The 20,058-nt window shown below is 50.3% G+C and overlaps 2 protein-coding genes across 5 annotated transcripts; both read left to right on the forward strand.

The window, feature by feature from the left end:
• The first annotated feature begins 245 nt into the window (after positions 1 to 245).
• Positions 246 to 8,159, forward strand: LOC122363351. 3 transcript variants are annotated; one of them, XM_043332523.1, is made up of 8 exons: positions 246 to 298; positions 3,969 to 4,127; positions 4,532 to 4,621; positions 4,918 to 4,988; positions 5,634 to 5,895; positions 6,120 to 6,277; positions 6,747 to 6,974; positions 7,469 to 8,159. In XM_043332523.1, the coding sequence occupies exons 2-8, from the start codon at positions 4,055 to 4,057 to the stop codon at positions 7,937 to 7,939; spliced, it is 1,353 nt and encodes a 450-aa protein (XP_043188458.1). In that variant the 5' UTR covers positions 246 to 298; positions 3,969 to 4,054; the 3' UTR covers positions 7,940 to 8,159. The 3 variants fall into 3 exon arrangements, with proteins under 3 accessions (XP_043188458.1, XP_043188457.1, XP_043188456.1); XM_043332522.1 differs by having other exon boundaries at positions 248 to 307; XM_043332521.1 differs by lacking the exon at positions 246 to 298 and adding an exon at positions 305 to 337.
• A 664-nt stretch (positions 8,160 to 8,823) lies between these two features.
• Positions 8,824 to 20,046, forward strand: LOC122363343 (ubiquitin carboxyl-terminal hydrolase 45-like). Of its 2 annotated transcripts, XM_043332497.1 has the most exons (15): positions 8,824 to 8,844; positions 12,496 to 12,610; positions 12,983 to 13,119; positions 13,367 to 13,524; positions 13,825 to 13,925; positions 14,090 to 14,199; positions 14,379 to 14,513; positions 14,846 to 14,965; positions 15,205 to 15,303; positions 15,596 to 15,832; positions 16,106 to 16,259; positions 16,681 to 16,800; positions 17,038 to 18,132; positions 18,454 to 18,644; positions 19,044 to 20,046. In XM_043332497.1, exons 2-15 carry the CDS (start codon positions 12,523 to 12,525, stop codon positions 19,524 to 19,526), a joined length of 3,228 nt encoding a protein of 1,075 aa, XP_043188432.1. In that variant the 5' UTR covers positions 8,824 to 8,844; positions 12,496 to 12,522; the 3' UTR covers positions 19,527 to 20,046. The 2 variants fall into 2 exon arrangements, with proteins under 2 accessions (XP_043188432.1, XP_043188433.1); XM_043332498.1 differs by lacking the exon at positions 8,824 to 8,844 and having other exon boundaries at positions 12,384 to 12,610; positions 13,370 to 13,524.
• The last annotated feature ends 12 nt before the right edge of the window (positions 20,047 to 20,058 follow it).

The following is a 20,058-nucleotide window of genomic DNA, read 5'->3' on the forward strand; positions in this document are numbered from 1 at the left end:
CATAGATATTGATTTTTCGTGATTCGTTGAAAGATCCTTTCGGGTATACTGTTTCAAATTTGCATCAAGAGGTGTCTATCATATTTTCATTCAATCTGATCCATTGAAATATACTAAAAATTGACAAAAAAGTATTAATTCCACCAAAGAGAAGGCAATACATATTGTTTTTATGACGTCATCAAAAACTTAAATGGCTTTTTTTATTATTTTTTCGAAATTGTGGTGCATGTGATTCTCGAGGTGAGGTTGATGCAAGGGAGTTCAGTGATGCCAACAGTGATGCAAGACTATATAGGTTGATGAGGTTGATAAAATGCCTTGCAAAAATGAAGCGGTGTATATTTAAAGTTTATTTGGGTTCGAAATAAATAGGCAGTTTCACAAGTCCAGCTTCTTGGCAGTGTTTAAGACAAGAGTGGATTTATTTTCTATAAATAGACTACCTACCTGATAATCCTTTAATGCCATTGCCATAGATCTCTGTTCAACATAAATACTTATACCAGTACATGTACATATTTACCAGTATAACGCCTTTTGGGGCGACTAACGGAGCAAGCGAGAGGGTGGGCCTTGCACGTGCGAAATTGCGAGGGGTACCTCCAACTGACCCATTTCCTACCCGTCCTAGGCTGACCCATTTCCTACCCGTCCTAGATGACCATGCCCCTTTAAAGAACCTGACCATCAGAAACCCCACCGCTCCCCCCGTCTCAGCCTCCACCCGTGATATCATGGCCCAACGGCGCGCCGCACTACGACTGCACGGGCGGGAATCCACAGTTTATAAAGACCTGAATCGTTCAGTTCGTTCTGCCGTTCGCCGTGACCGGCGCAACGTGATTCAGCGGGAAATTAGTGAACGCGGCCCCAACAAGGTGTGGCAGGGAATCAAATCAGTCATAGCTGGTAAAAAAGAAAATAAAACAGTTCAACCCGATGTAACCGCTGACGAACTAAACTCATTTTTCGTGTCCGTCGGCCCCCGTATTGCTACCGAGATCCGAAACCAAAACACAGGTACCTTTACTTACGCACGGCTCCCACGCGTCGGCGCATGCGGTTTCCAGCCCAGGCCTATCTCACTCGGTGAGCTCGAATGCACGGTTTTCAGTATGCGGAACTCAGCCGCCTGCGGAGCGGACGGTGTGTGCATCCGCATGCTAAAAACCAGTTTCTGGGCTATTGGCAGCGTCATACAGCACATCATAAACACCTGCATCTCGAAATCTGACATCCCCGAGCAATGGAAGCATTCCATAGTCCATCCCATTTTCAAATCCGGAAACCCATCTGACCCCAGCAACTTTCGACCCATTTCTCTAGTACCAGTTATCATGAAAGTTGTTGAACGAGTCATCCAGCAGCAGCTACAACACTATCTCTCTCAAAATCACCTTTTGGCACCTAGTCAGCATGGCTTCCGACCCCAACACTCAACTGAAACAGCACTTTTGTCCGTCACCGACCGCATCCTAGCTGCCACGGACAGGGGAGATATATCTTTCCTATGCCTTATCGATCTCAGCAAATGTTTCGATGTCATAGATCATAAACTCCTTCTCGACAAACTCGCACTGTACGGCATCGAAACTCCTTGGTTTAAAGCATATCTAAAAGGTCACACACAAAGCGTTTCAATGACCGATGGACTCCAGCGCAGGGTACTGTCACGACCACTCCCTAACACTATGGGCGTGTTTCAAGGCTCGGCCCTGGGTCCTCTTTTATTCACGATTTTCTCAAACGATTTGGCGCTTCACGCCGATGACGCATGCGTTTTCCAATATGCAGATGATACCCAGCTTCTAGTGAGTGGCCCAAAAAACAATGTAAGTGCCCTTATCTCGCGCATGGAGGCCTCACTAGAAGCACTGAACAAATGGTTCCACTCAAACGCCCTGAAGGTCAACGCGAGCAAAACGCAACTCATGATTTTCGGCAGCCGTCAAAATCTAAAACACTTGCCCCCAGTCGTCGTATCGTTTCGTGACACGGAGCTGGAACCATGTGCGCAGGCAGGAAACCTCGGCGTGGTGTTTGACAGCTGTCTGACCTGGGAAGCCCATGTATCCGAGCTCAGCAGGAGGTGTATGGGCCTGCTCATTGGCCTCTCCCATGTGCGGCACTGTCTTCCCGATGGGGTCATCAAAACCATTGTCACATCTCTAGTCATCTCCCGAGTAAATTACTGCCTCTCAGTTTACGGAAATGGTACAAAAAAGAACCTGAATCGACTCCAAAAGATCTTGAACTTCGCTACTCGAGTTATTTTTGGCCGCCGCAAATTCGACCACGTCACTGACCTGCGCGAGAAACTCAACTGGATGCCGCCCGAATTTATGTTCAAACTTCAAACCATGGCCACTGCACGTAAGGCGATACACTACGGCGAACCGGTAGCACTTGCCTCTATGTTTGCCAAAAACCGGGACTCCTCAACCAGAAATAGAAATACACGTCAGGATAACCTTCTCCAACTCCAGCGTCCCAGACTAGAAACCGGTAAGCGGCGTTTCAGTTACCGTGCGGCCGAGCTCCTAAACGACCTACCTCCCGACCTCTCACAGCTGCCACCCTCTAAATTCGCACGCGCTGTCAAGTCTCTGTGGAAAAACGATAGACCTTCGTGATGGCCTGAATTAGGCACTCGTCTTGTATATAAGTACACGGTATGTTAGAAATCGTAGCATATAGTGTCTTCCTGTGTGTGCGTGTGTGTGTGTGTGTGTGTTGTTGTTCGACTGGTCTCTGTTCCTGCATGCTTATACCCGACTCAGACTCTGGGCAGTAATCGCCACGCCATGTGTGGATCGCCCATGATCGTAAATACAAATACAATACAATACAATACAATACTGACATATGCACGGCACCCTACTAACCGGTCTCTAGAGATGTGCCAAATTTGAGCGCAATCGGCCCAGCCGTTCTCGAGATCTGGAAGTGGCACCCTGCACGTGCGCACGTGCAAAATGGGTCCCGACTGACTTTTGCATGGCACCCTACTAACCGGTCCCTAACCGTGTAGGTACCAAATTTGAGCGCCATCGGTCCAGCCGATCTCGAGATCTGGAAACGACCCTTGCACGTGCGCACGTGCAGCAGCACCCCAACTCTGGCACATGGATATGCAGTGCCTAGTGCCTAGTGGGTGCCTACCTACATGCCAACTTTCAACGCAATCGGCCAAGTAGTTACCGAAATATTGCAACAATTCCAAAACTGACACCTCTTCGTTTTGCACGTGGCACGTGCATAAGGGATCACCCACATGCATCGGGAATAGTCCAATACTTGGTAGAAGGAATGAAGCTACCCAACAAAAATTACCACGTGTAAAATTTATGATTTATTATATGTATATTGATATGCAATAAGATGAAGTGAGCTAAGGCTGCTAAGTACATCCTGGTTCTCTTAAATTGAAATGTTTTCAACTCAGGCTTCTCTGACTCTGGCTTCCAAAAGTCAACTCTGGGCAAACTTAAAGCCTTGCTGTTTTTCACGTGGTATTAGCACGTTGAGGAAATCCTCACGAAAATAGCTGTTCTGGCATCGTGAAACGAGAGGAATCCCGCCCGACTCCATCAAACACATGCCGGAACGGCAGTTTTAGTGAGAATTTTGTTGGGGGGAGGGGAATGGTAAAAGTATACATCGAGTCCGAGTGACTGTTAAAAGATAAAGTTTTCATATTCTTACATTATTTGACATCCTGAATCCAAAAATGATACTTGACAAAAATGACCTGACCTTGCCTGAAAATGTGGTTGGTTTCTGAAGATCTGGCTTGAATCAAAGGTCATATATGCATGCCAAGTTTCAGCTCTATCTCCTATCGCGAAAAAAAAAACTATTGGGTGCCAGCCTCCCCCCCCCCCCTCCCCCATCGGCCGGCGATGGTTAAAGCACTCCATTTCTATATTTGTTTTCCACTGACTAATACGTTGTTTATTTTTCAGGTATGTCACTGTAGAGGACGGTCTACATAAGTATTGAAAATAGTATTTTGCATAGAATCGTTGCTAGTCATCGTCAGAATTACATCATGGAAACAGCTACGTCTCGGTTGTTTTCTCGTCATATACTGAAATGCTGCCGGAGATTCAGTTGGAGTCAGGGTAAGCCAATAGTCTATTTAGTCAATTTTAAGTCAAGACATTGCTTTGTTTTAGTGTCATGATATACAATATCGCTAGGGCTAGTTATTGCACATGTTGCGTGGAAGAAGGCACATGCAATTTTGTGAATGTGCGTATGTGTACAAGACGGTTGCTTGACGCACACTGAAGTGCAATTTGTCGGCACTGGTGAGCGGGTCGCCATGCTCTCTCAATTTCTGGCTTTATTTTCTCTCGCCGGTCGTTATAATAAACGTCAGATGTTATAATAAACTTAAACCGTCGCTCGATGTCGTAGTCTACCGTTTTTGTCGCGAACTTTTCGTTGGTCCTTACGAAGACATGCATGCGTGTTGCTAGCAGCGGTATCGGTGCATTTATGGTACTCTCACTCTCCTTTCCAGGCCGGAGGACGTTTCTCTCAGATGCATACAAGTGCCAGGACCTCTGGGATGCCCGCACAAGCTTACCCATCTTCAAAGACCTAAATATGGGTACGACATGATACAATTATGCTTTTCATGCTTACATAATTGTTGGATACAGTTGTTAAATGATAGCAAAGGTTTTGCGGCTATCAAAAACGGTTTGTGCGCCACTCTTTCATTCATATAATATGCATTTCCTATACAATGTGAAAGTTTCACCCTCGGATCGTGTTAAGTCAGGTCACATTAGGACTTGACTTGCACCAGTAAGTCAGTCAAAAGCAGCCTGGTGAACCTGTAAGGACCCTCACTTCAAGAAAATCATGAATAACACTCATGAAAACGAACTGTTCTTGTTGCAGATAAGTTCTACCTTGCCATTGATAAGAATTTCCAAACAAAAGGGAAGGTCCTTCCTGTCGACATTGATATCGTAAGTACCAGTTATTGTAGTCGGATAGTGCGAGGTGTTTTGTCCTCCTTGCATTCCCCGGTGGTTCTTGTTCCGTCGTCTATTTCAGTCTTGGTTTCAGTCGGTAATGGCCGACTGACGTGTGTTTTGTGGAACGATTATTGCTACTGGAAGCCATATCTTCGTGGGTTCCATTGATGCTCTTATGGTATTGACTTGTAACGGGCATTTAAAATGTGATTGCAGTGCATGCTAAAACCAATTACCAACCATCCCGACCTTCGGCTCGGTAATTTCTCCTTGCCGTGTATGCTAATAATGTGGCTAGGTATGTATGTACCATACCAGATCATCTGATCTAGCAGCATTCGGCTAATAACCTGAATTAACGTATTGAGTTTTGTATCTTGACGTAGGCTGACAAAATTACCTGGACTGATGTGTTTTGATAGGCCATAATGTCTACATCCTCGGCTGATTTAAAGCTTGATGTAATGTGCCACTTGAGTGCAGTTCGGTACCCGCTATGATATCCTCAATAGGTATGTGAATCGTCCTATACGAAACTTCAAGAATATCGTGTCTGCATGCCCGGCCCTCCGGCCTCCCACCCATGTGACGCCTACGCCGGAGTGTGTTTGTGTTATGCGCCGCTGTTGCCGCCAGTTCGCCGTGAACGCCGTGTCGGACCAGCAGCTGGACGACCTGCAGGACGTGCTGCACCGGTTCCGGCGCACGCCGCTCACCACCGGCGCGCTGCCGTCCACCGGCCACGCGCTGGTGCGCGCCCTGCTGGCCGCCCCCGACCCGGAGCGCCGACAGCGCCTTCTGGATGTGCTCGACGACAGGATGAACTACGGCGTCTTCCTGGACACCCACACGGCCAACATGTGCATGGACACCTTCCTCAAGGAGGGCAACTACAGAGGTAAGACACAGCAGCTGTCGAGGGGCGGACCGGTGGTAGGGGTAATATGAGGCACGTCAGCTGCCCAGCAGCTGGTTCGACTTTGGTTTTATACATTTCTGTCCGTAAAATGAATAACGTCCCGTTCTTATATATTCGCATATTTTTCGTCGGCGGTTACACCTGAATTGCTCGAGCTCAACTTGTGCACTGTGTGTAACCTCGTCACCCCGGCCCCCTTGCAGACGCGGCCAAGATCGCCACGCACCTGATGCTGCAGGAGGAGTGGTCCGACCCGATCAACCGGGCGCTGGCGCTCTACTCGTGCTGCGCCTACGTCGAGAACCCGGTGCCCGAGCCGTGGCGACAGCCCGACCCCGAGGAGGATCCCAAGGCGGAGACGGTGAGTTCAGGGTACCTACCAAGGTACCAGGGTACCAGAGCCCTCTTCTGGAGCCGTGGCGGCAGCCCGACTGAGAGGAAGACTCCAAGGCGAAGACGGTGACTCCGTGGCGCAGCCGGCCATCCGCATGATGAAACCGACACGTCACATACAATGTTAATGGCTGTTGGTTGGCGATTGTTACGATATGTAATGGCGTGATGTGTAGATTTGACTTAATTGACGATGACGATGATTGGCTATGACTATTATTTGCATGGTTTATGCCCAACAAGTAGATGAGCTGCCAATAAACTTCAGGTACAGGCTAGTAAAAGCAGCACTGACGATGGCTAAGTGAGTCATCTCAAAGTGAGATGGCTCTACAAACTGGACGTTTTCGTCATCTGGAGACTGTGACCGAGATGAAATTACGGTCCAACGGCTATTTTCCTTCGACCGTAACTCTCCCGTCCCGTCTCCCCCTCAGGAGTTCATCCGGGTGAAATACCTGCGTAACGAGTGGAACGACGCCCACTTTGACCTGCGCGAGTGGTGGGAACTGTGCGGGAAGACGCTGGCCTGGGTGGGCGCCTCGGGCGACCAGCTGGGGGACCGCAGCTGCCAGCTGCTCGGCTGGGCCCTCTGGCGGCAGTGGGACCAGCTGCGCCAGTGCTGCGACCGGCTGCAGGGCAGTGACGGCGTCTGCAGGGATACGGTGAGGAGAGCGGCGGTCGGAACCGGCGGGGGAGGGGTAGGGATGCGAAGCGGGTCAGTAGTTATTGATTTGCATTAACAGCTGCTACATATTTGCATAGCTTGTACCCTAATTGCTCATCATTTGTTAATTGTTAGTTCCTGCGTCAAACCACGGTTAGTCCTTCATCATCGGTCACAGTCACATTTGTTATTCAAATACTTAGAAATTTGCGTCCTTTTACCTACTGTATTCGATCTACCCATTTTACCGTAGGCGTAATTGTGGTGGATCTACTTATATTATAGTTCACCAGCGATAAATTGCTAGAAAATCAACAGGTGTTCTGGTATTATATATCGAAGTCAGAATATTTCATCGAAGTATAACCCGCAGTAATATTTTATCGAAGTCAGAGTCCCTCTACTAAACCGTATCTGCCGTCGTATCCCCTGTACCCCATGTGCTCCCGCCCACCGCCGCCCTGACAGTGTGTGTGTGTGCCGCGCCGCCAGCTGGAGCGGGTGGCCGGTCTGCTGGCGGACGCCGGCGACTCGTGCCCGGACGCGGCGGCGCTGTCGGCGCGGGTCTCCGCGCTGCCGGCCGCCGACGCCCCGCTGCTGGAGACGCTGCGCAGCGCCGCCGAGAGCGCCGTGGCCGAGCACGAGCCGGCGGCGGTGGCGCAGCTGCGCGCCACGTACGCCGACTGGGAGCGCCGCCGGCTGGAGGCGCTCGAGCAGCAGCGCCAGGCTGAGGAGCGCGCGCGCCGCGTGCAGGCACTCGAAGAGAAGCGCCAGGAGCTGCGCGAACGCGAGCGGCTGCTGTGGTTCTTTGACCGCGAGGAGCAGCTGTTGGCGGAGGTGGACCGCCAGTGGAACCGGCCGCAGCCGCCCAAACCGCCGCACGTTCAGAAACTGCTGCGCAAGAAGCGGCCCACGCAGGCCGACTACGTTCCGCCGCACGTGCAGCGTACACACAACCAGTGATCATCAATAGGACCGTGTGTATATCTGTGTGTGCTGAGAGCGTATAGGGCAATACATCGATGACAGTGTAAGACGCACAGTGATTTTGGTAGCATAGGCATTCAGTAATTAACATTAATTAGTGACTATTGTGCTTTGCTCGCGGCTAGATGTAGCTCCTGCATCGTATCACCCAAACGTTGGCCTAAGTGATCCGATTCGATACAAATCAAGAATGAGATAAGCTCTTTTTTTTAATATGATTCTACCCTGCGTCCCTAGCAAGTCCCGATGGTGATGCACGGGGGAGGAGGCTTGCGAAACAATTTGGCAGCAACCGAGGCAACTGCCTCGGCAACATTTTTGACCCGGCACAGAGGCCTGCAAGGCGATATAACCGAGGCCCGGATGGCGATGCGATGGCCCACGGAACATCGCAGGGCAGGCTTGAGACAAGGGAGCAGGAATACAAAGCTTATCCCAGCCAAGGCCATATATAGATCCCAGCGTCTATAACAAAACAATTTCGTGGCCGCATCCAAGGGCTATTTTAGAATTTAGAGACGTTAGTGGTGACTAGTGCGCCAGTTCATTTTTTATTATTTTATTGATTTCTATAAATGACGTCATGTATTTTGCAGTTTCAGTCTCATTTTTCTTCAATATGTCACAGAAAACACGGTACTCAGACTGTATATTTTGATATAAATGATATACTATGATATTTTGAAGCGATTATTTTGCTATTTTTGTCCATTTTACAGTTTCAAGCCTCTTGAAGGTTTTAGATGCATGCCTCGATTTATGGCCTTGATTAGGACTATTGCTTGCAGTGAGATGGCTGCAATTTATCATCCTTGAACGCTTGCTGAGAACGGTGTGAAAACTAAAAATGATTTTTCCACGTGTAATGAAAGTGATTCCCTGTAGGTGACCATTATATACTTCACAAATTTACTCATTTTGATCTATTGATCGTCCGTCACTTAGTGTGTCCCAAAATTAGTCATTATTTGTTTGCCTAATTCCTTCAGTTGTGTGCTGCTGTTAGCATCCATGCCTATTCCTATAACAATAGCATGTCAATGGGGTCTGTCACAAAGCATCAGTGGTGGTTTTTTAGCTTTGAATGTCAACCATTGTTACTAGACACAAACAAATTTGAGGCTCGAGCAGTTAAAGTTGAAAGTAGTCTGGCAAGTCAGTTGGGCAAACTAGACTTTTGGAATCAAAATATGGAGGCATCAATAATTTGATTCTGGTGGGAGGAGCCATGACCAAATATGGGCATGGAATCAATTTTTTTGATTCATTTGGGTACACTTTTGACTTCAAATGTATCGTTACGGTTGAAAAAAGGCCCATGACGGTGAGATTTTTCTTTAAAAAGGTAGAAAAATGTGGTAAGTTTGCAAAAAGTGTTACCTCAAAACTAAGAAATTGTCCCTCTGGCCTTGTGAATGAGAAAAAGACAGAGGCACTGTCCACCACGTAAAAGCTGTTTTGGGGAAATCACACTGTATGTTATTTTTGTATCATGAATCGCATACTAAACAATCAGTATCTGTGTAAAATGGCAAAATGAAATTTTCAAACCCCTAATTATCATTGTTGTAGTGCTTTTATATTTATTATATGATTTTTACCTGTTGCTTCAGTTTTTGTATTCTTGACATTTAAAAATTGTGAATTGTTATCAAATGTAGTGAAGGTAAAGTACAACAATGCTATAGGTATCTGTTGTGGTGCTGAGGATACCACTAAATGAGAATAATAGCAAGATAAATGCTGTATTCTTGCAAGTAATTGTTGCCTATCTGTTAACATTACCTGTGAATCAAAATAATGATTAGCCAGCTGATGGGGAATCAATATTATGATTATCTGTTTAAAGTGAATCAATTCCTTGATTGCCTTTCACTACCTATATAATTCAAATTGTTATGAAAGGAGCAATATTATTTTGCTTAGGAGGTACTTCCAGCATTTCTGCTCAAGATCAGGCATGCTCCTTCTTGAAACACTATCTTATTTTTATGTGTTTGGTAAGTTAGAAATGGTCTGCATTTATGCCCAAATATGGTCATAAGGAATCAATCTTTTGATGCCTCCATATTTTGATTCCAAAGGTCTAGTTTGCCCAACTGAAGTGGCACGCTCACGTAGGGACATGGCATGTTCGTAAGATTATTGGTCAGTAATCCATATCGTAAATTGTGAAGGCTATCAAAGTACTTGCTTGGTCTTTGATAGTCGCCCACTTATAAAAATGGGAGCATAAAACTGTTGAATGCAATGTGGACAGGTCATTTTGAATTCCTTTTAGTGCTAGGCTACCCAATGTGGAACCTCAAAATTAAAAAAAGGAATGGGGATGATAGTGGTCTTGTGCATCTGTCTGCATTGTGGACAATCTTGTGAAAAACATAGTCAATGTTAGAATCTGAATCTGACCATAAGATAAAAAGGACATGTATGTCTAAGTAAAAAAAAACATTCATAGAATATTTTTGAGATGTGTCTGAATCAGGCTTCATAAGATCTAGATGTGGAAGAATAAAATGTGTTCCTTGTAGACTGACAGACAGGAATCCAAGCAAAGATAGGAGTTAACTGTTAAGGCCCTATTCCTTCAGGCCTTTGGCTGGGGTTCTATTAGCCCGCGCCCTGCTGGGGGGGGGGGGTGTTTGAACACCCCCCTTGTGGTTTTTCACGGCGTTTTTGGTACACCTTATCATACATTAATTCTACACATGTTGTGAAAATTTCAGACCAAGGTCATTCAAGGTCAGGTCACCAGGTCACTTGAAGTGACCTCACCTCATAAAAAGTTTCAATGTCTGTCATAGCTACATTGAGTGACCGATCGCTTTGAAACTTTCAGCGATTGCTAAGAGCAATAGCATGTACAAAATGTATATCTCAGAATTTTGATATCGATGACCTAAGGTCAGGTTAATTTTGCGACCTCCCCATTATAAGTCAATGGGAGAAAATTAAAATGCGCCTCTTTTGGACGAAAGACATTATAAACACTCCCAAACACCGAATTACAAGTGGTTTAGACACACTGAACATGAAAATGGTGTCCGTGACCCTTGTTTATGCCCTGAGGTCATCTTAGGTCACGAATGGTATCTAACAGTTTTTCGCAAATAACTTTTGATAGAGGCATGCTAGAGCGATGAAAACGCCTTGGATGTGTTCAGCTCGACGATACGGATCGACTGATATGCAACATGACCATTTCCGGTCAGGTCATGACCTTGACCTGAGGTCAAATTTTCAAGTTGACCTTTCAAGGTCAAGTTATAGTTCATTCGATGCGTCTTGACGAGAGGAACACGATGCCGGCAAAAGTAAGCTCGTACAGGGCTTGGGTCAAAAGTTATTGCAGAAAAACTGTTTCCGAAAAAAATCGGCTTTTTTTTGCAGTTTTTGCCCCCTGCAGGCAAAACCGTTGACGTTAGGTCAAATCTGAGAGAATTACTCAGAAAGGGCGTTAATAGGGCTATCGAATGCGCTTTTCCGCGGCGCTGCAGCTCTATTGGTTCCCGAGTTATGCGTTGGCTTCTTGGAAATTCTCGACATTCGACCTGGAAATCGGCGAAATTTTGCCTTCAATGACCTCTGGTGACCTGACCTTTGACCTGACCAAAAAATTGACCGAAGTGATTTCGTCATTATTTTTGACGCTCTTTCGAACGCCGCCTTCCACGTATCGCTACGTGGCCCAGGAGCCGAGTTACAAGGGGGGGGGGGTGTTCAAACACCCCCCCCCCCAGCAGGGCGTGGAAATCCAGGACCCGTAGCCGGGCGCGGGTTAAACTATGATGTCAACTTTGTTGAGTATTTTACATGCAATTTCTTATCAGTGCCTTCATTTTTGTAAATAATATGCTTGTTTGAACATATAGGATTTAGGATTTTTGAAAGGTTAAAATATTGCATGCCTTTCTCAACAGTCATTGCCATGAGGCTGCTGGTGGGTAACCATTGTTGATGTATTCACTATTCATCACAATGCACAGGTGCTTTGGGATTGTGCAGTCCCTCAACACTGTGGAGCTGTCAGCCACACAATAGTAAAAGCTGCTTTGCACTTCAGACTGGATCAGAGCGAGATTTCAAACACCTTCACCTGGCTGACCCACTTGAGTCACTAGGTCTTGTGTTATTTTGTTTTCATAGGTTTGAATAAGTTTCCACACAGATAACAGTAGTAACAGTAGTTTTACTGTTATCTGTGCTTCCCATAATAATGAAGCCAATTCAGAATTCATTTTGCATCTCAATCTGCCTAGGTACATAACCACACCAGTTTGCTTTGTTACTAATGTTTGGTTTCAAGGAGGCAGCATAGTGAGAAAGGAAGCTGCAAAGAGCTGCATTTCCTATGGCTTGATGCTTCTAGTAAAAACTTCCAAGGACATGTAAAATAATAGATTATTGCTTTTTAAGACTTCCTTGTGGCATGTTCACAACATTATCACCTTGTGATTGTTGTGGACTTCTGCTGGTAGTTTGGCTTAACATTCCAGATTCCATTTGACCAGACTGTTTGGCTGCATTTTCAGCATTTGTAGCTGTAGCTGCTGGTGATCATGGTGAAACGAGGCATTGAGCACAAACCAAGCTGTCAAGATTTGGGAGAGTCATCAGATTCTGCTTTCCAGGAGGAAATCGAAACAAGTGAGTTTCTCCACAGGCTTTGAAAATGTCGAATCATGAACATTTTGAAACCCCACCTTGGCCTTGGATAAACTGCTTCCAGTTAGGTTTGTTTTTATCAATTATGTGTGTAGTGTTACCCTCCCAATAAAAATACTTTTGGTGGAATGTTTATTTCAATTTAATTTCTGAATAATAGACCTTCATATGCTGAAATCCAGTCTGTAATTTTGCTGAATTTCAGCTTTTAGTTAGGTATGAAGTGGAAGTTGTATGTGCTCATCAGTTTCTGTTTATGTAGTGCTAGTCTCATAGTCTAATAGTCTGAAGCTGGGGAGGCCAGTCCCTACAAGTATGTTACAAAGATCCGAACCTAGGTATTTCTGTTTTTAGGTATAAGCATGTGCCAGCACGTGGGCAAGAGTGTCAGCCTGGCTGACATTAAGCGGCAGCTGAAGTCCAACCGGCGGATCGGCGCCTGCGACAAGAAGGTTCCGACCCCGTGCACGGCACCCGCGGATGGGGAGGAGGTGAGGGACGCCCGCTGGTGTGAGGTGATAGCCGGTGACCGATGATGACGTGAGGTGACTTATAGTTGGTGGTTAAAACCAGATCAGCCTTGGACCAGTCTTGTACCAGTGTCTTGTTTGACATGGAGTTTATATCATCTCCTTCAGCTCATGAGACACATCCTCATTCCCGGAGATCTGTAGCTGCCTGTACCTGTAGCAGTATCTGTCTGGCCAGTATATGTATCTGTCTGTGTCTGTGTTTCAGCAGTCGGTGCCGTCGGGCGCGCAGCTGCCGCACGGCGTCTGGCTGTGCATGCAGTGCGGCCACCAGGGCTGCGCGAGGCACGCCACGCAGCACTTTAACACGCCGCGCTCCGACTCGCACACGCTGGCCGTCAACGCCGCCGCCGACTGGGGCGTCTGGTGAGGATGCTGGGGTGGGCGTGAGGTCACGGAGTGGGGCAGCAGACTGCCGACTGGGCCGTCTGATGACAGTGATGAGGATGATGCGGTGGGGCAGGCTCTTGGTTCCACGCTCGGCGGGTCGTTTCGGGAACTGTTCTTTACACTGACGTGTCGTGGCTGTCTAAGGAAACTATTAACGTCTTCGTAACCCAATGTTACATTTGGCTAGGAACGTACAACACGCACTTATTCACATCGCAGTGTTTCCACACAATGATAAGCTTCACTGTTGCTTATTATGTTGTATTGTCTTTCCAGGTGTTTCACATGTAACGAGAAAGTGTCACTGAAGAGCAATAAGAAACTTCACGAAGCTGTGCAGTTTGTCAAGAAAAAGCAGGGAACTCTACGTCCCGGGGGTAGGTAACTTAGTGCCACTGCATAGTCTCGCTCTTTGGTTTACTATTACACAACGGTTTATTGACCCCTTTGTTTGTCTAACGATCGCAATTTTGAACCTTGGACTTTATTGATCGACTGACGGCAGTTGCAATATTTGATGGGTATTGTATATGTATTTCAGCCACGCCATCCAAGGAGGACACTCCGCCTCCCAAGTCTTCCAAGGGCGCCTCCGCTAAGGAGAAACAGGCTCAAGCGGACCGTGATAACGAGTCACTTCCGAAGGTCAAGGTGAGTTTTCCGGGGTCGATCTGCTGTTTGCCGTTGAATCTGTCTTTGCTTTTCAAGTGCCTCCGTGATTAATTCACAATATCAATGGAAGTTTTAGCGCATCTGTTATTGGACCTTCACAGGAGCACGGACAAATCACTCTCCACAACTGACTGCGGGACCTCTCTTTCCTCCGACAGGGTCTGATCAACCTGGGTAACTCGTGTTACCTGAACTCGGTGCTGCAGTGTCTGAGCCAGTGCCACTACCTGACGCACTACCTAGACATCAGCAGCCGCTCCGGGCGAAAGGTCACAGTCAGCGCTGACGGGGAGGTGAGACTCGAGAAAGAAAGGGAGGGAGAGAGGGAGAGAGAGAGAGAGAGTCAGGAAGGGGAGAGTGGCCGAGAGGATAAAAGACGCCATGGGTGTTTGAGTGCCCGGCGAACCCAGCGGTCGGTCATCAGACGGCTCCAGTCTGACTGCTGTCTCCTGACTCTCCTCTGTCTGTAACTGATGTCCGTTCACGCTGTGCCGGATGTCGATGATGGCTGCTATCTAGCTAGTCTGTCTGCTCTTTGTGCCTGTCTGTCTGCGTCTAGTCTGTCTGTGTTAGTCTGTCTGCGCGGAAACGTCTGACCCTGCTGTCCGCGTCTCCGCGCCGTCAGACGATGGAGCTGGTGCTGCCGGAGGGCGGGCCCATCACCGCCTCGCTGTGCGACTTTCTCAAGCAGATGCACATCACGGGCACCGGGTCGACCGTCTCCCCCAGTCATCTGCTCAGAAAGGTGAGATATATAATATCCCCCCCCCCCCCCCCCAGTCACCTGCTCAGAACGGTGCCATGTTTCTTTTGTCCTTCAAATGACGTGAGATGTCCTCAGCTCAATTTACCTTCCAAATAGAAATGCGATCAGTCCACCGACCATCTGATAAGATTGTTAAATGTTTCACCGAATTACCTAGTCTTCAGGAGACGCCACCTTGAACGACTCAACAAACATTGTGTCTCTGTTCTGTCCGGTAGATCGCCCTGAAGGTGCCCCAGTTTGTGGGCTGCGACCAGCAGGACGCACACGAGCTGCTGCGAGCGCTCATGGAGCAGGCGCGGCTTGAGGATCTGCGGGTAAGTGTTCCGCGCACTCTGCGTCTCCGTAGCTCCAGTTTGACTGGCTTGTGCCGGGCCGTCTGTCTTGTGGTGATGTGGTCATTACATAGGTCTCCGGTTTTTTAGCATTGCATAGTCTTCAATTTAGTCCTTGTTTTTTTTTTCGGGATCTCTATGCATTGCTTTCTTCAGGCCAGTGCAGCAGTGCGGGCCGGCTGCTGGTAAATTTCAGTGGACAGTGTATGAGCAGCAATGGTATGCGGTCGTTCTAGTCAGTTGGTGACCGGCGTCCTCCCCACTCGGCTTCCAGCGGCACCAGAAGCAGATCCTGCTCGGTCTGGGGCTGCCGGCCAAGGCCGACCCTAAGGAGGTACCGGACGACATGAAGGCGCGCGCCAAGGCGCTGGGCCGCCAGGTGTCGCATACGACCATCGACTCCATCTTCAGCGGCCAGCTTGTCAGCCTGGTGGTGTGTCAGGCCTGCATGGCCCGCACACACCGCATGGAGCCCTTCCTCGACCTTTCGCTGCCCGTCGCAGAAGATAAGGTGAGCAGGAGTTGTCTTTGGCAGGTTATTAGATGAGTATTGAGCATGAGCTACCTCTGTCAGATCTCATGGATTTATCAGCATTTTGGCATCACCGTTGTTGAGTTTTTGCTAATGAATGCGTCCCGTCTCCATCATAATTATTTATGCTTTCTTCTCCGTCGTTACTCCATGACTACCTGTTCGTCTGTTGCTCGACTTTGAGCGCTCGCTGTCTGTTACCACCTGTCTGTGTGTGCCGTGTATCCCCTCACCTTCTCCACCCTCCCGCAGCCGACCCGGCCCAGGAAGCTGTGCGGTACGGGGGCAGACGACGAGGACAGCGGAGAGTACGTACTCACACCCAGCAAGGCCACCGGCTCCGGGCGGCCCTCCAAACACGCGCTCAAAAAGGAACGGAAGGCGGCGCGGCGAGCCAAGAAGCATGGTAAGTGTGGACAGTCCCTGGAAGGCGCTAAGACTCGCTGGTGTGCTGGGCTACAGGGTTTTTGTAGTTTTTATGCTGGTGCCTGGTGCACGGGGGTTTACGGGTACCGCATTAGGGCGCATAAGTATAGTTTAGTTAGGTTGTATTTGACACGACTAGTGTGTGGATCTAGTCAATTAGACAAAATACGACAGATAATACATGTAAGACGTGTACAATACAGTACTGCATTGCATTGCAATGTGCATGCACTATGTATGGGCTGCTTCAATTTCCGTTTCACGCTTCTGAGGGAGAGTTCTTCTCGGTCCCAGCTATGTGGTATTTAATTGGCATGGCTATAAATTGTTTGCTTAGATATTTGGCATCTTTTGTATCGCTGAGTCGACCTAATATTGACCCGGATCCCTCGTGCCCGAAGGTCCGGCGGCGGCGGAGGCGGACGGTACGGGCCCGGATCCGGCCCCGGAGCCGGAGAGACAGCCGGCCAGCGACTCCGGACAGGAGCTCGACAAACAGTCGGACGTCGCCCACGCAGAAGGTGACACAAAATACCGTGTATACGAGTACTGTATGATCATGTTGCATGCATTTATACCTTTTTTTGTCGTCTGGTTCTGATGTCGTTATACTTGTCCACCGTTGCCATTTCTTGACATTTTCTCATAGACATTTTCTCGTGGAGACATTTTCTCGTCACCAGTCACGCTTTGTTATCCCATCTCGGCTACAGCCGTCGGCCGCCTGATCCCACCCACCCGCTCTCGCTCCGCCGCAGGTGAGAGTGACGCAGACGAGGAGGATAACGGCGACACGGGCCCGATCATCTTCAGCCTGCTGTCGGAGCTCGACCCGCCGCCGGCCTCGGTCAGCGGGGAATCGACGGAAGACGAGCTGAACGAACCGCCGGCCTCAGTGAGCCCCGACCCGCCGGCTGACGAGCCGCCCGCCTCGCTCAGCCCCGACCCGCCGGCTGACGAGCCGCCCGCCTCGGTCAGCCCCGACCCGCCGGCCGACCTGGCCGCGGAGGAGCTCTCGGAGCGGCTCAGTGCTCTGATTGTGGACCGCGCCGGCGCCGCGGCCGCTGCGGACTCGTGTGGGGACGAGCCGGGCCCGCTGACCGCGAACGGCCGGGCGCCGTCGCCGGTGGAGCCGGACGCGGCGCCGGCCGGGCGGGTGCCACTGGTCGGTGGAGACGCCCGCCGTGTGCCGGTGGATAAGGAGGATCCCGGAGGAGCCGGAGACGCGGCCAGGGGTCAGGCGGACGGTGGGGACGGGGAGGGCGTCGACAAAGCGGCGAACGGTGCGCCGGAGACGGCGGGAGCGGCCGAGGTGGGGGAGAAGCAGAGTTCTGTGCCGGCGGAGAACTGCGGAGAGGGAGTGGAGGCGCGTGAGAACGGTCTGGGCGCTCCGAACGATCACTGCGGCCAGGCGGCGGAGGAGGCCCCGCGGGAGGGTCAGTCACCGTCACCCGGTGAGGTACCGGGTGGCGGTGGGCCGACGGAGGCAGCGGCGAATGGTCAGAGCCTAGCGGCAGGGGCGGCGGACCTCGGCGACCCCCAGTCTGCGCCGAACGGCGGGACCTGTGCGCCCACCGAGTCTGCCCCGGCCGAAGGGACGGGGACCGGTGAGGAGGATCCCTCACCCGCGGCCTCCGCCTCGGACGGCCCGCCGCCGCCGCTGAGCCGCTGTGAGTGGCTCAGTCGAGCGCTGACCACCCTGGCGCCGCGCTACCAGGCGGCCGCCGGCGAGTGCAGCCTGCTTACCTGCCTCAACCAGTACACGGCGCCCGAGCTGCTCACCGGCAACAATAAGTTCGGCTGCGACAACTGCACGGAGCTGCGCAACAAACGGCTCACGGCGGCTGAGAAAGGTGCGGACTTGGGGTGACAAGCGGGGCGGGGACAGTGTCAGGGCTGGGCACCTCTACAGTCTACATGTAATCAGGAGAACATTATGTCATTGCAGATTTTGCTTGACAATATGTCAAGTGTTTACTCTCAAGTCGGTGAATGTTAAGCGTGAGATGGACGGATTTATCAGAAATTTCTGTTCAGATTTCATAATTGTGCGATAAATTAATGACAATATCAGGCTTACAGATGCGCTACCCCAAATGCCTCACATTAATACACTTAGCAAATCCTACTGATCCAACTCCATAATTGACTCCCTCCCTCCACTTTTTCAACAGCGGCTGAGAAGAAGCTCGGCACGGTCTACAGCAACGCCAGCAAGCAGCTGCTCATCTATAGCCCGCCGCCGGTGCTGACCATCCACCTGAAGCGGTTCGAGGTGTGCAGCTTCAGCCTGCGGAAGGTGAACCGGCACGTGCAGTTCGGCGAGCGGCTCGATCTGGCCCCCTTCTGCTCCTCCATTAGCCAGGTATGTAATGGCAGCAGGCTGGGTGACTTGTGATCCCTCCGTCACTCATCAGTCTAGCAGACAGCGACATGCCCGAAAGCTTCATTTTACTATCCCTGCCGCCTGCGTAGTGTGCATCCGTTATGTTTCGTGGCTCAATGTCGTAGCTCGTTGCTACTGACCTCAGTGATTCATCTCATTCAGTCATTCATGATGGAACATTCAGTGATTCATCTCTCGTACCCATATGTAAGCCTCACCGTATACTGATCGAATAACCCTACCCGATTATGTGCCACGCAGCCTCCCTGCCCCGTGCGAAATGCTCACACAACGCCGCCAGTGCACCCCGCTGCCGCCCGGCCGATAATCCACCAGCACACACGCTGGCACTAGTGTGACATCCTCTCTCACCGACAGGACCTGCCTCAGATGCGGGCCGGCCAGCGGCGGGTGCTCTACTCGCTGTTTGGTGTCGTCGAGCACAGCGGTCGACTGACCAGCGGCCACTACACAGCCTACGTGCGCGTGCGCCGCCGTCACGACCAGCTCACCGTCAACCCTGCGCGACTCACCACACTCGTCACCGACGCGTTCGCCGTGGCGTGTGAGCGGGCGCGGCAGCGCGCCGAACAGACCCGACCGGAGACCACGGACGGACCGTCCCCGGTCAGACCCGCAGAGGAAGACCGGGGTGAGGGGGAGGGTGGGGACGACGCTGCCTTACCACAGGAGCCGCAGATGGACCAACAACAGCCCGGCCCGGAGCCCGAGACGGAGCCGGAGCCGCAGCCGGAGGCCGGACGGTGGTTTTACGTGAGCGACACGCACGTCACAGAGGTGACTCTGGACAAGGTGCTCAAGGCACAGGCTTACATGCTGTTCTACGAGCGAATTGTGTAAGCGACTGCGGTAGCTTGGGATGGTGCTCTGTGCACGGGGCTGTGACGGCGCGCGAATCGTGTCCCTCAGTCTGACCGAGGTGTGATTTTGGCCCCAATCTCCGTCGACGGGTGGAACTCTGTCTCGATCTGCGCTGATGCGCGCTGCGAGTTGCTGTGTAACTATGTTGTGAGTCGTGCGTGACAGCGTGTGATGTGCCACTGTGATGCGGTTCCTGGGTTTGTCTGATCGGGCCGGGCCTGATCCGCCGTCTGCCGAGCCCGTCCTACCCGCGGCTAATAGCTCCCAATGTGAGACAGCCGTGTGCGCGCGGATCCGCCTGCGGCGTTGTCCGGGGCCGTTACGGATTTTATGTGGGATAATCCAACCCATGGCGCAATCTTGTGGTAGGGTGACAGGGTGAATCTTGTGACTTGTGTCCCCGACATATGATGGGTGCAGCTCAGTTATATGCCGCTGCGCAATGTGGAACACGCGGCTCGGCTCATGACAATATTATGCTGCGATGACAAATATTATGCTGCGTTCGAAC

The sequence above is a fragment of the Amphibalanus amphitrite genome, unplaced genomic scaffold (assembly GCF_019059575.1).
Source record: "Amphibalanus amphitrite isolate SeventyFive unplaced genomic scaffold, NRLGWU_Aamphi_draft 000617F_arrow, whole genome shotgun sequence".
Taxonomy (NCBI): domain Eukaryota; kingdom Metazoa; phylum Arthropoda; class Thecostraca; order Balanomorpha; family Balanidae; genus Amphibalanus; species Amphibalanus amphitrite.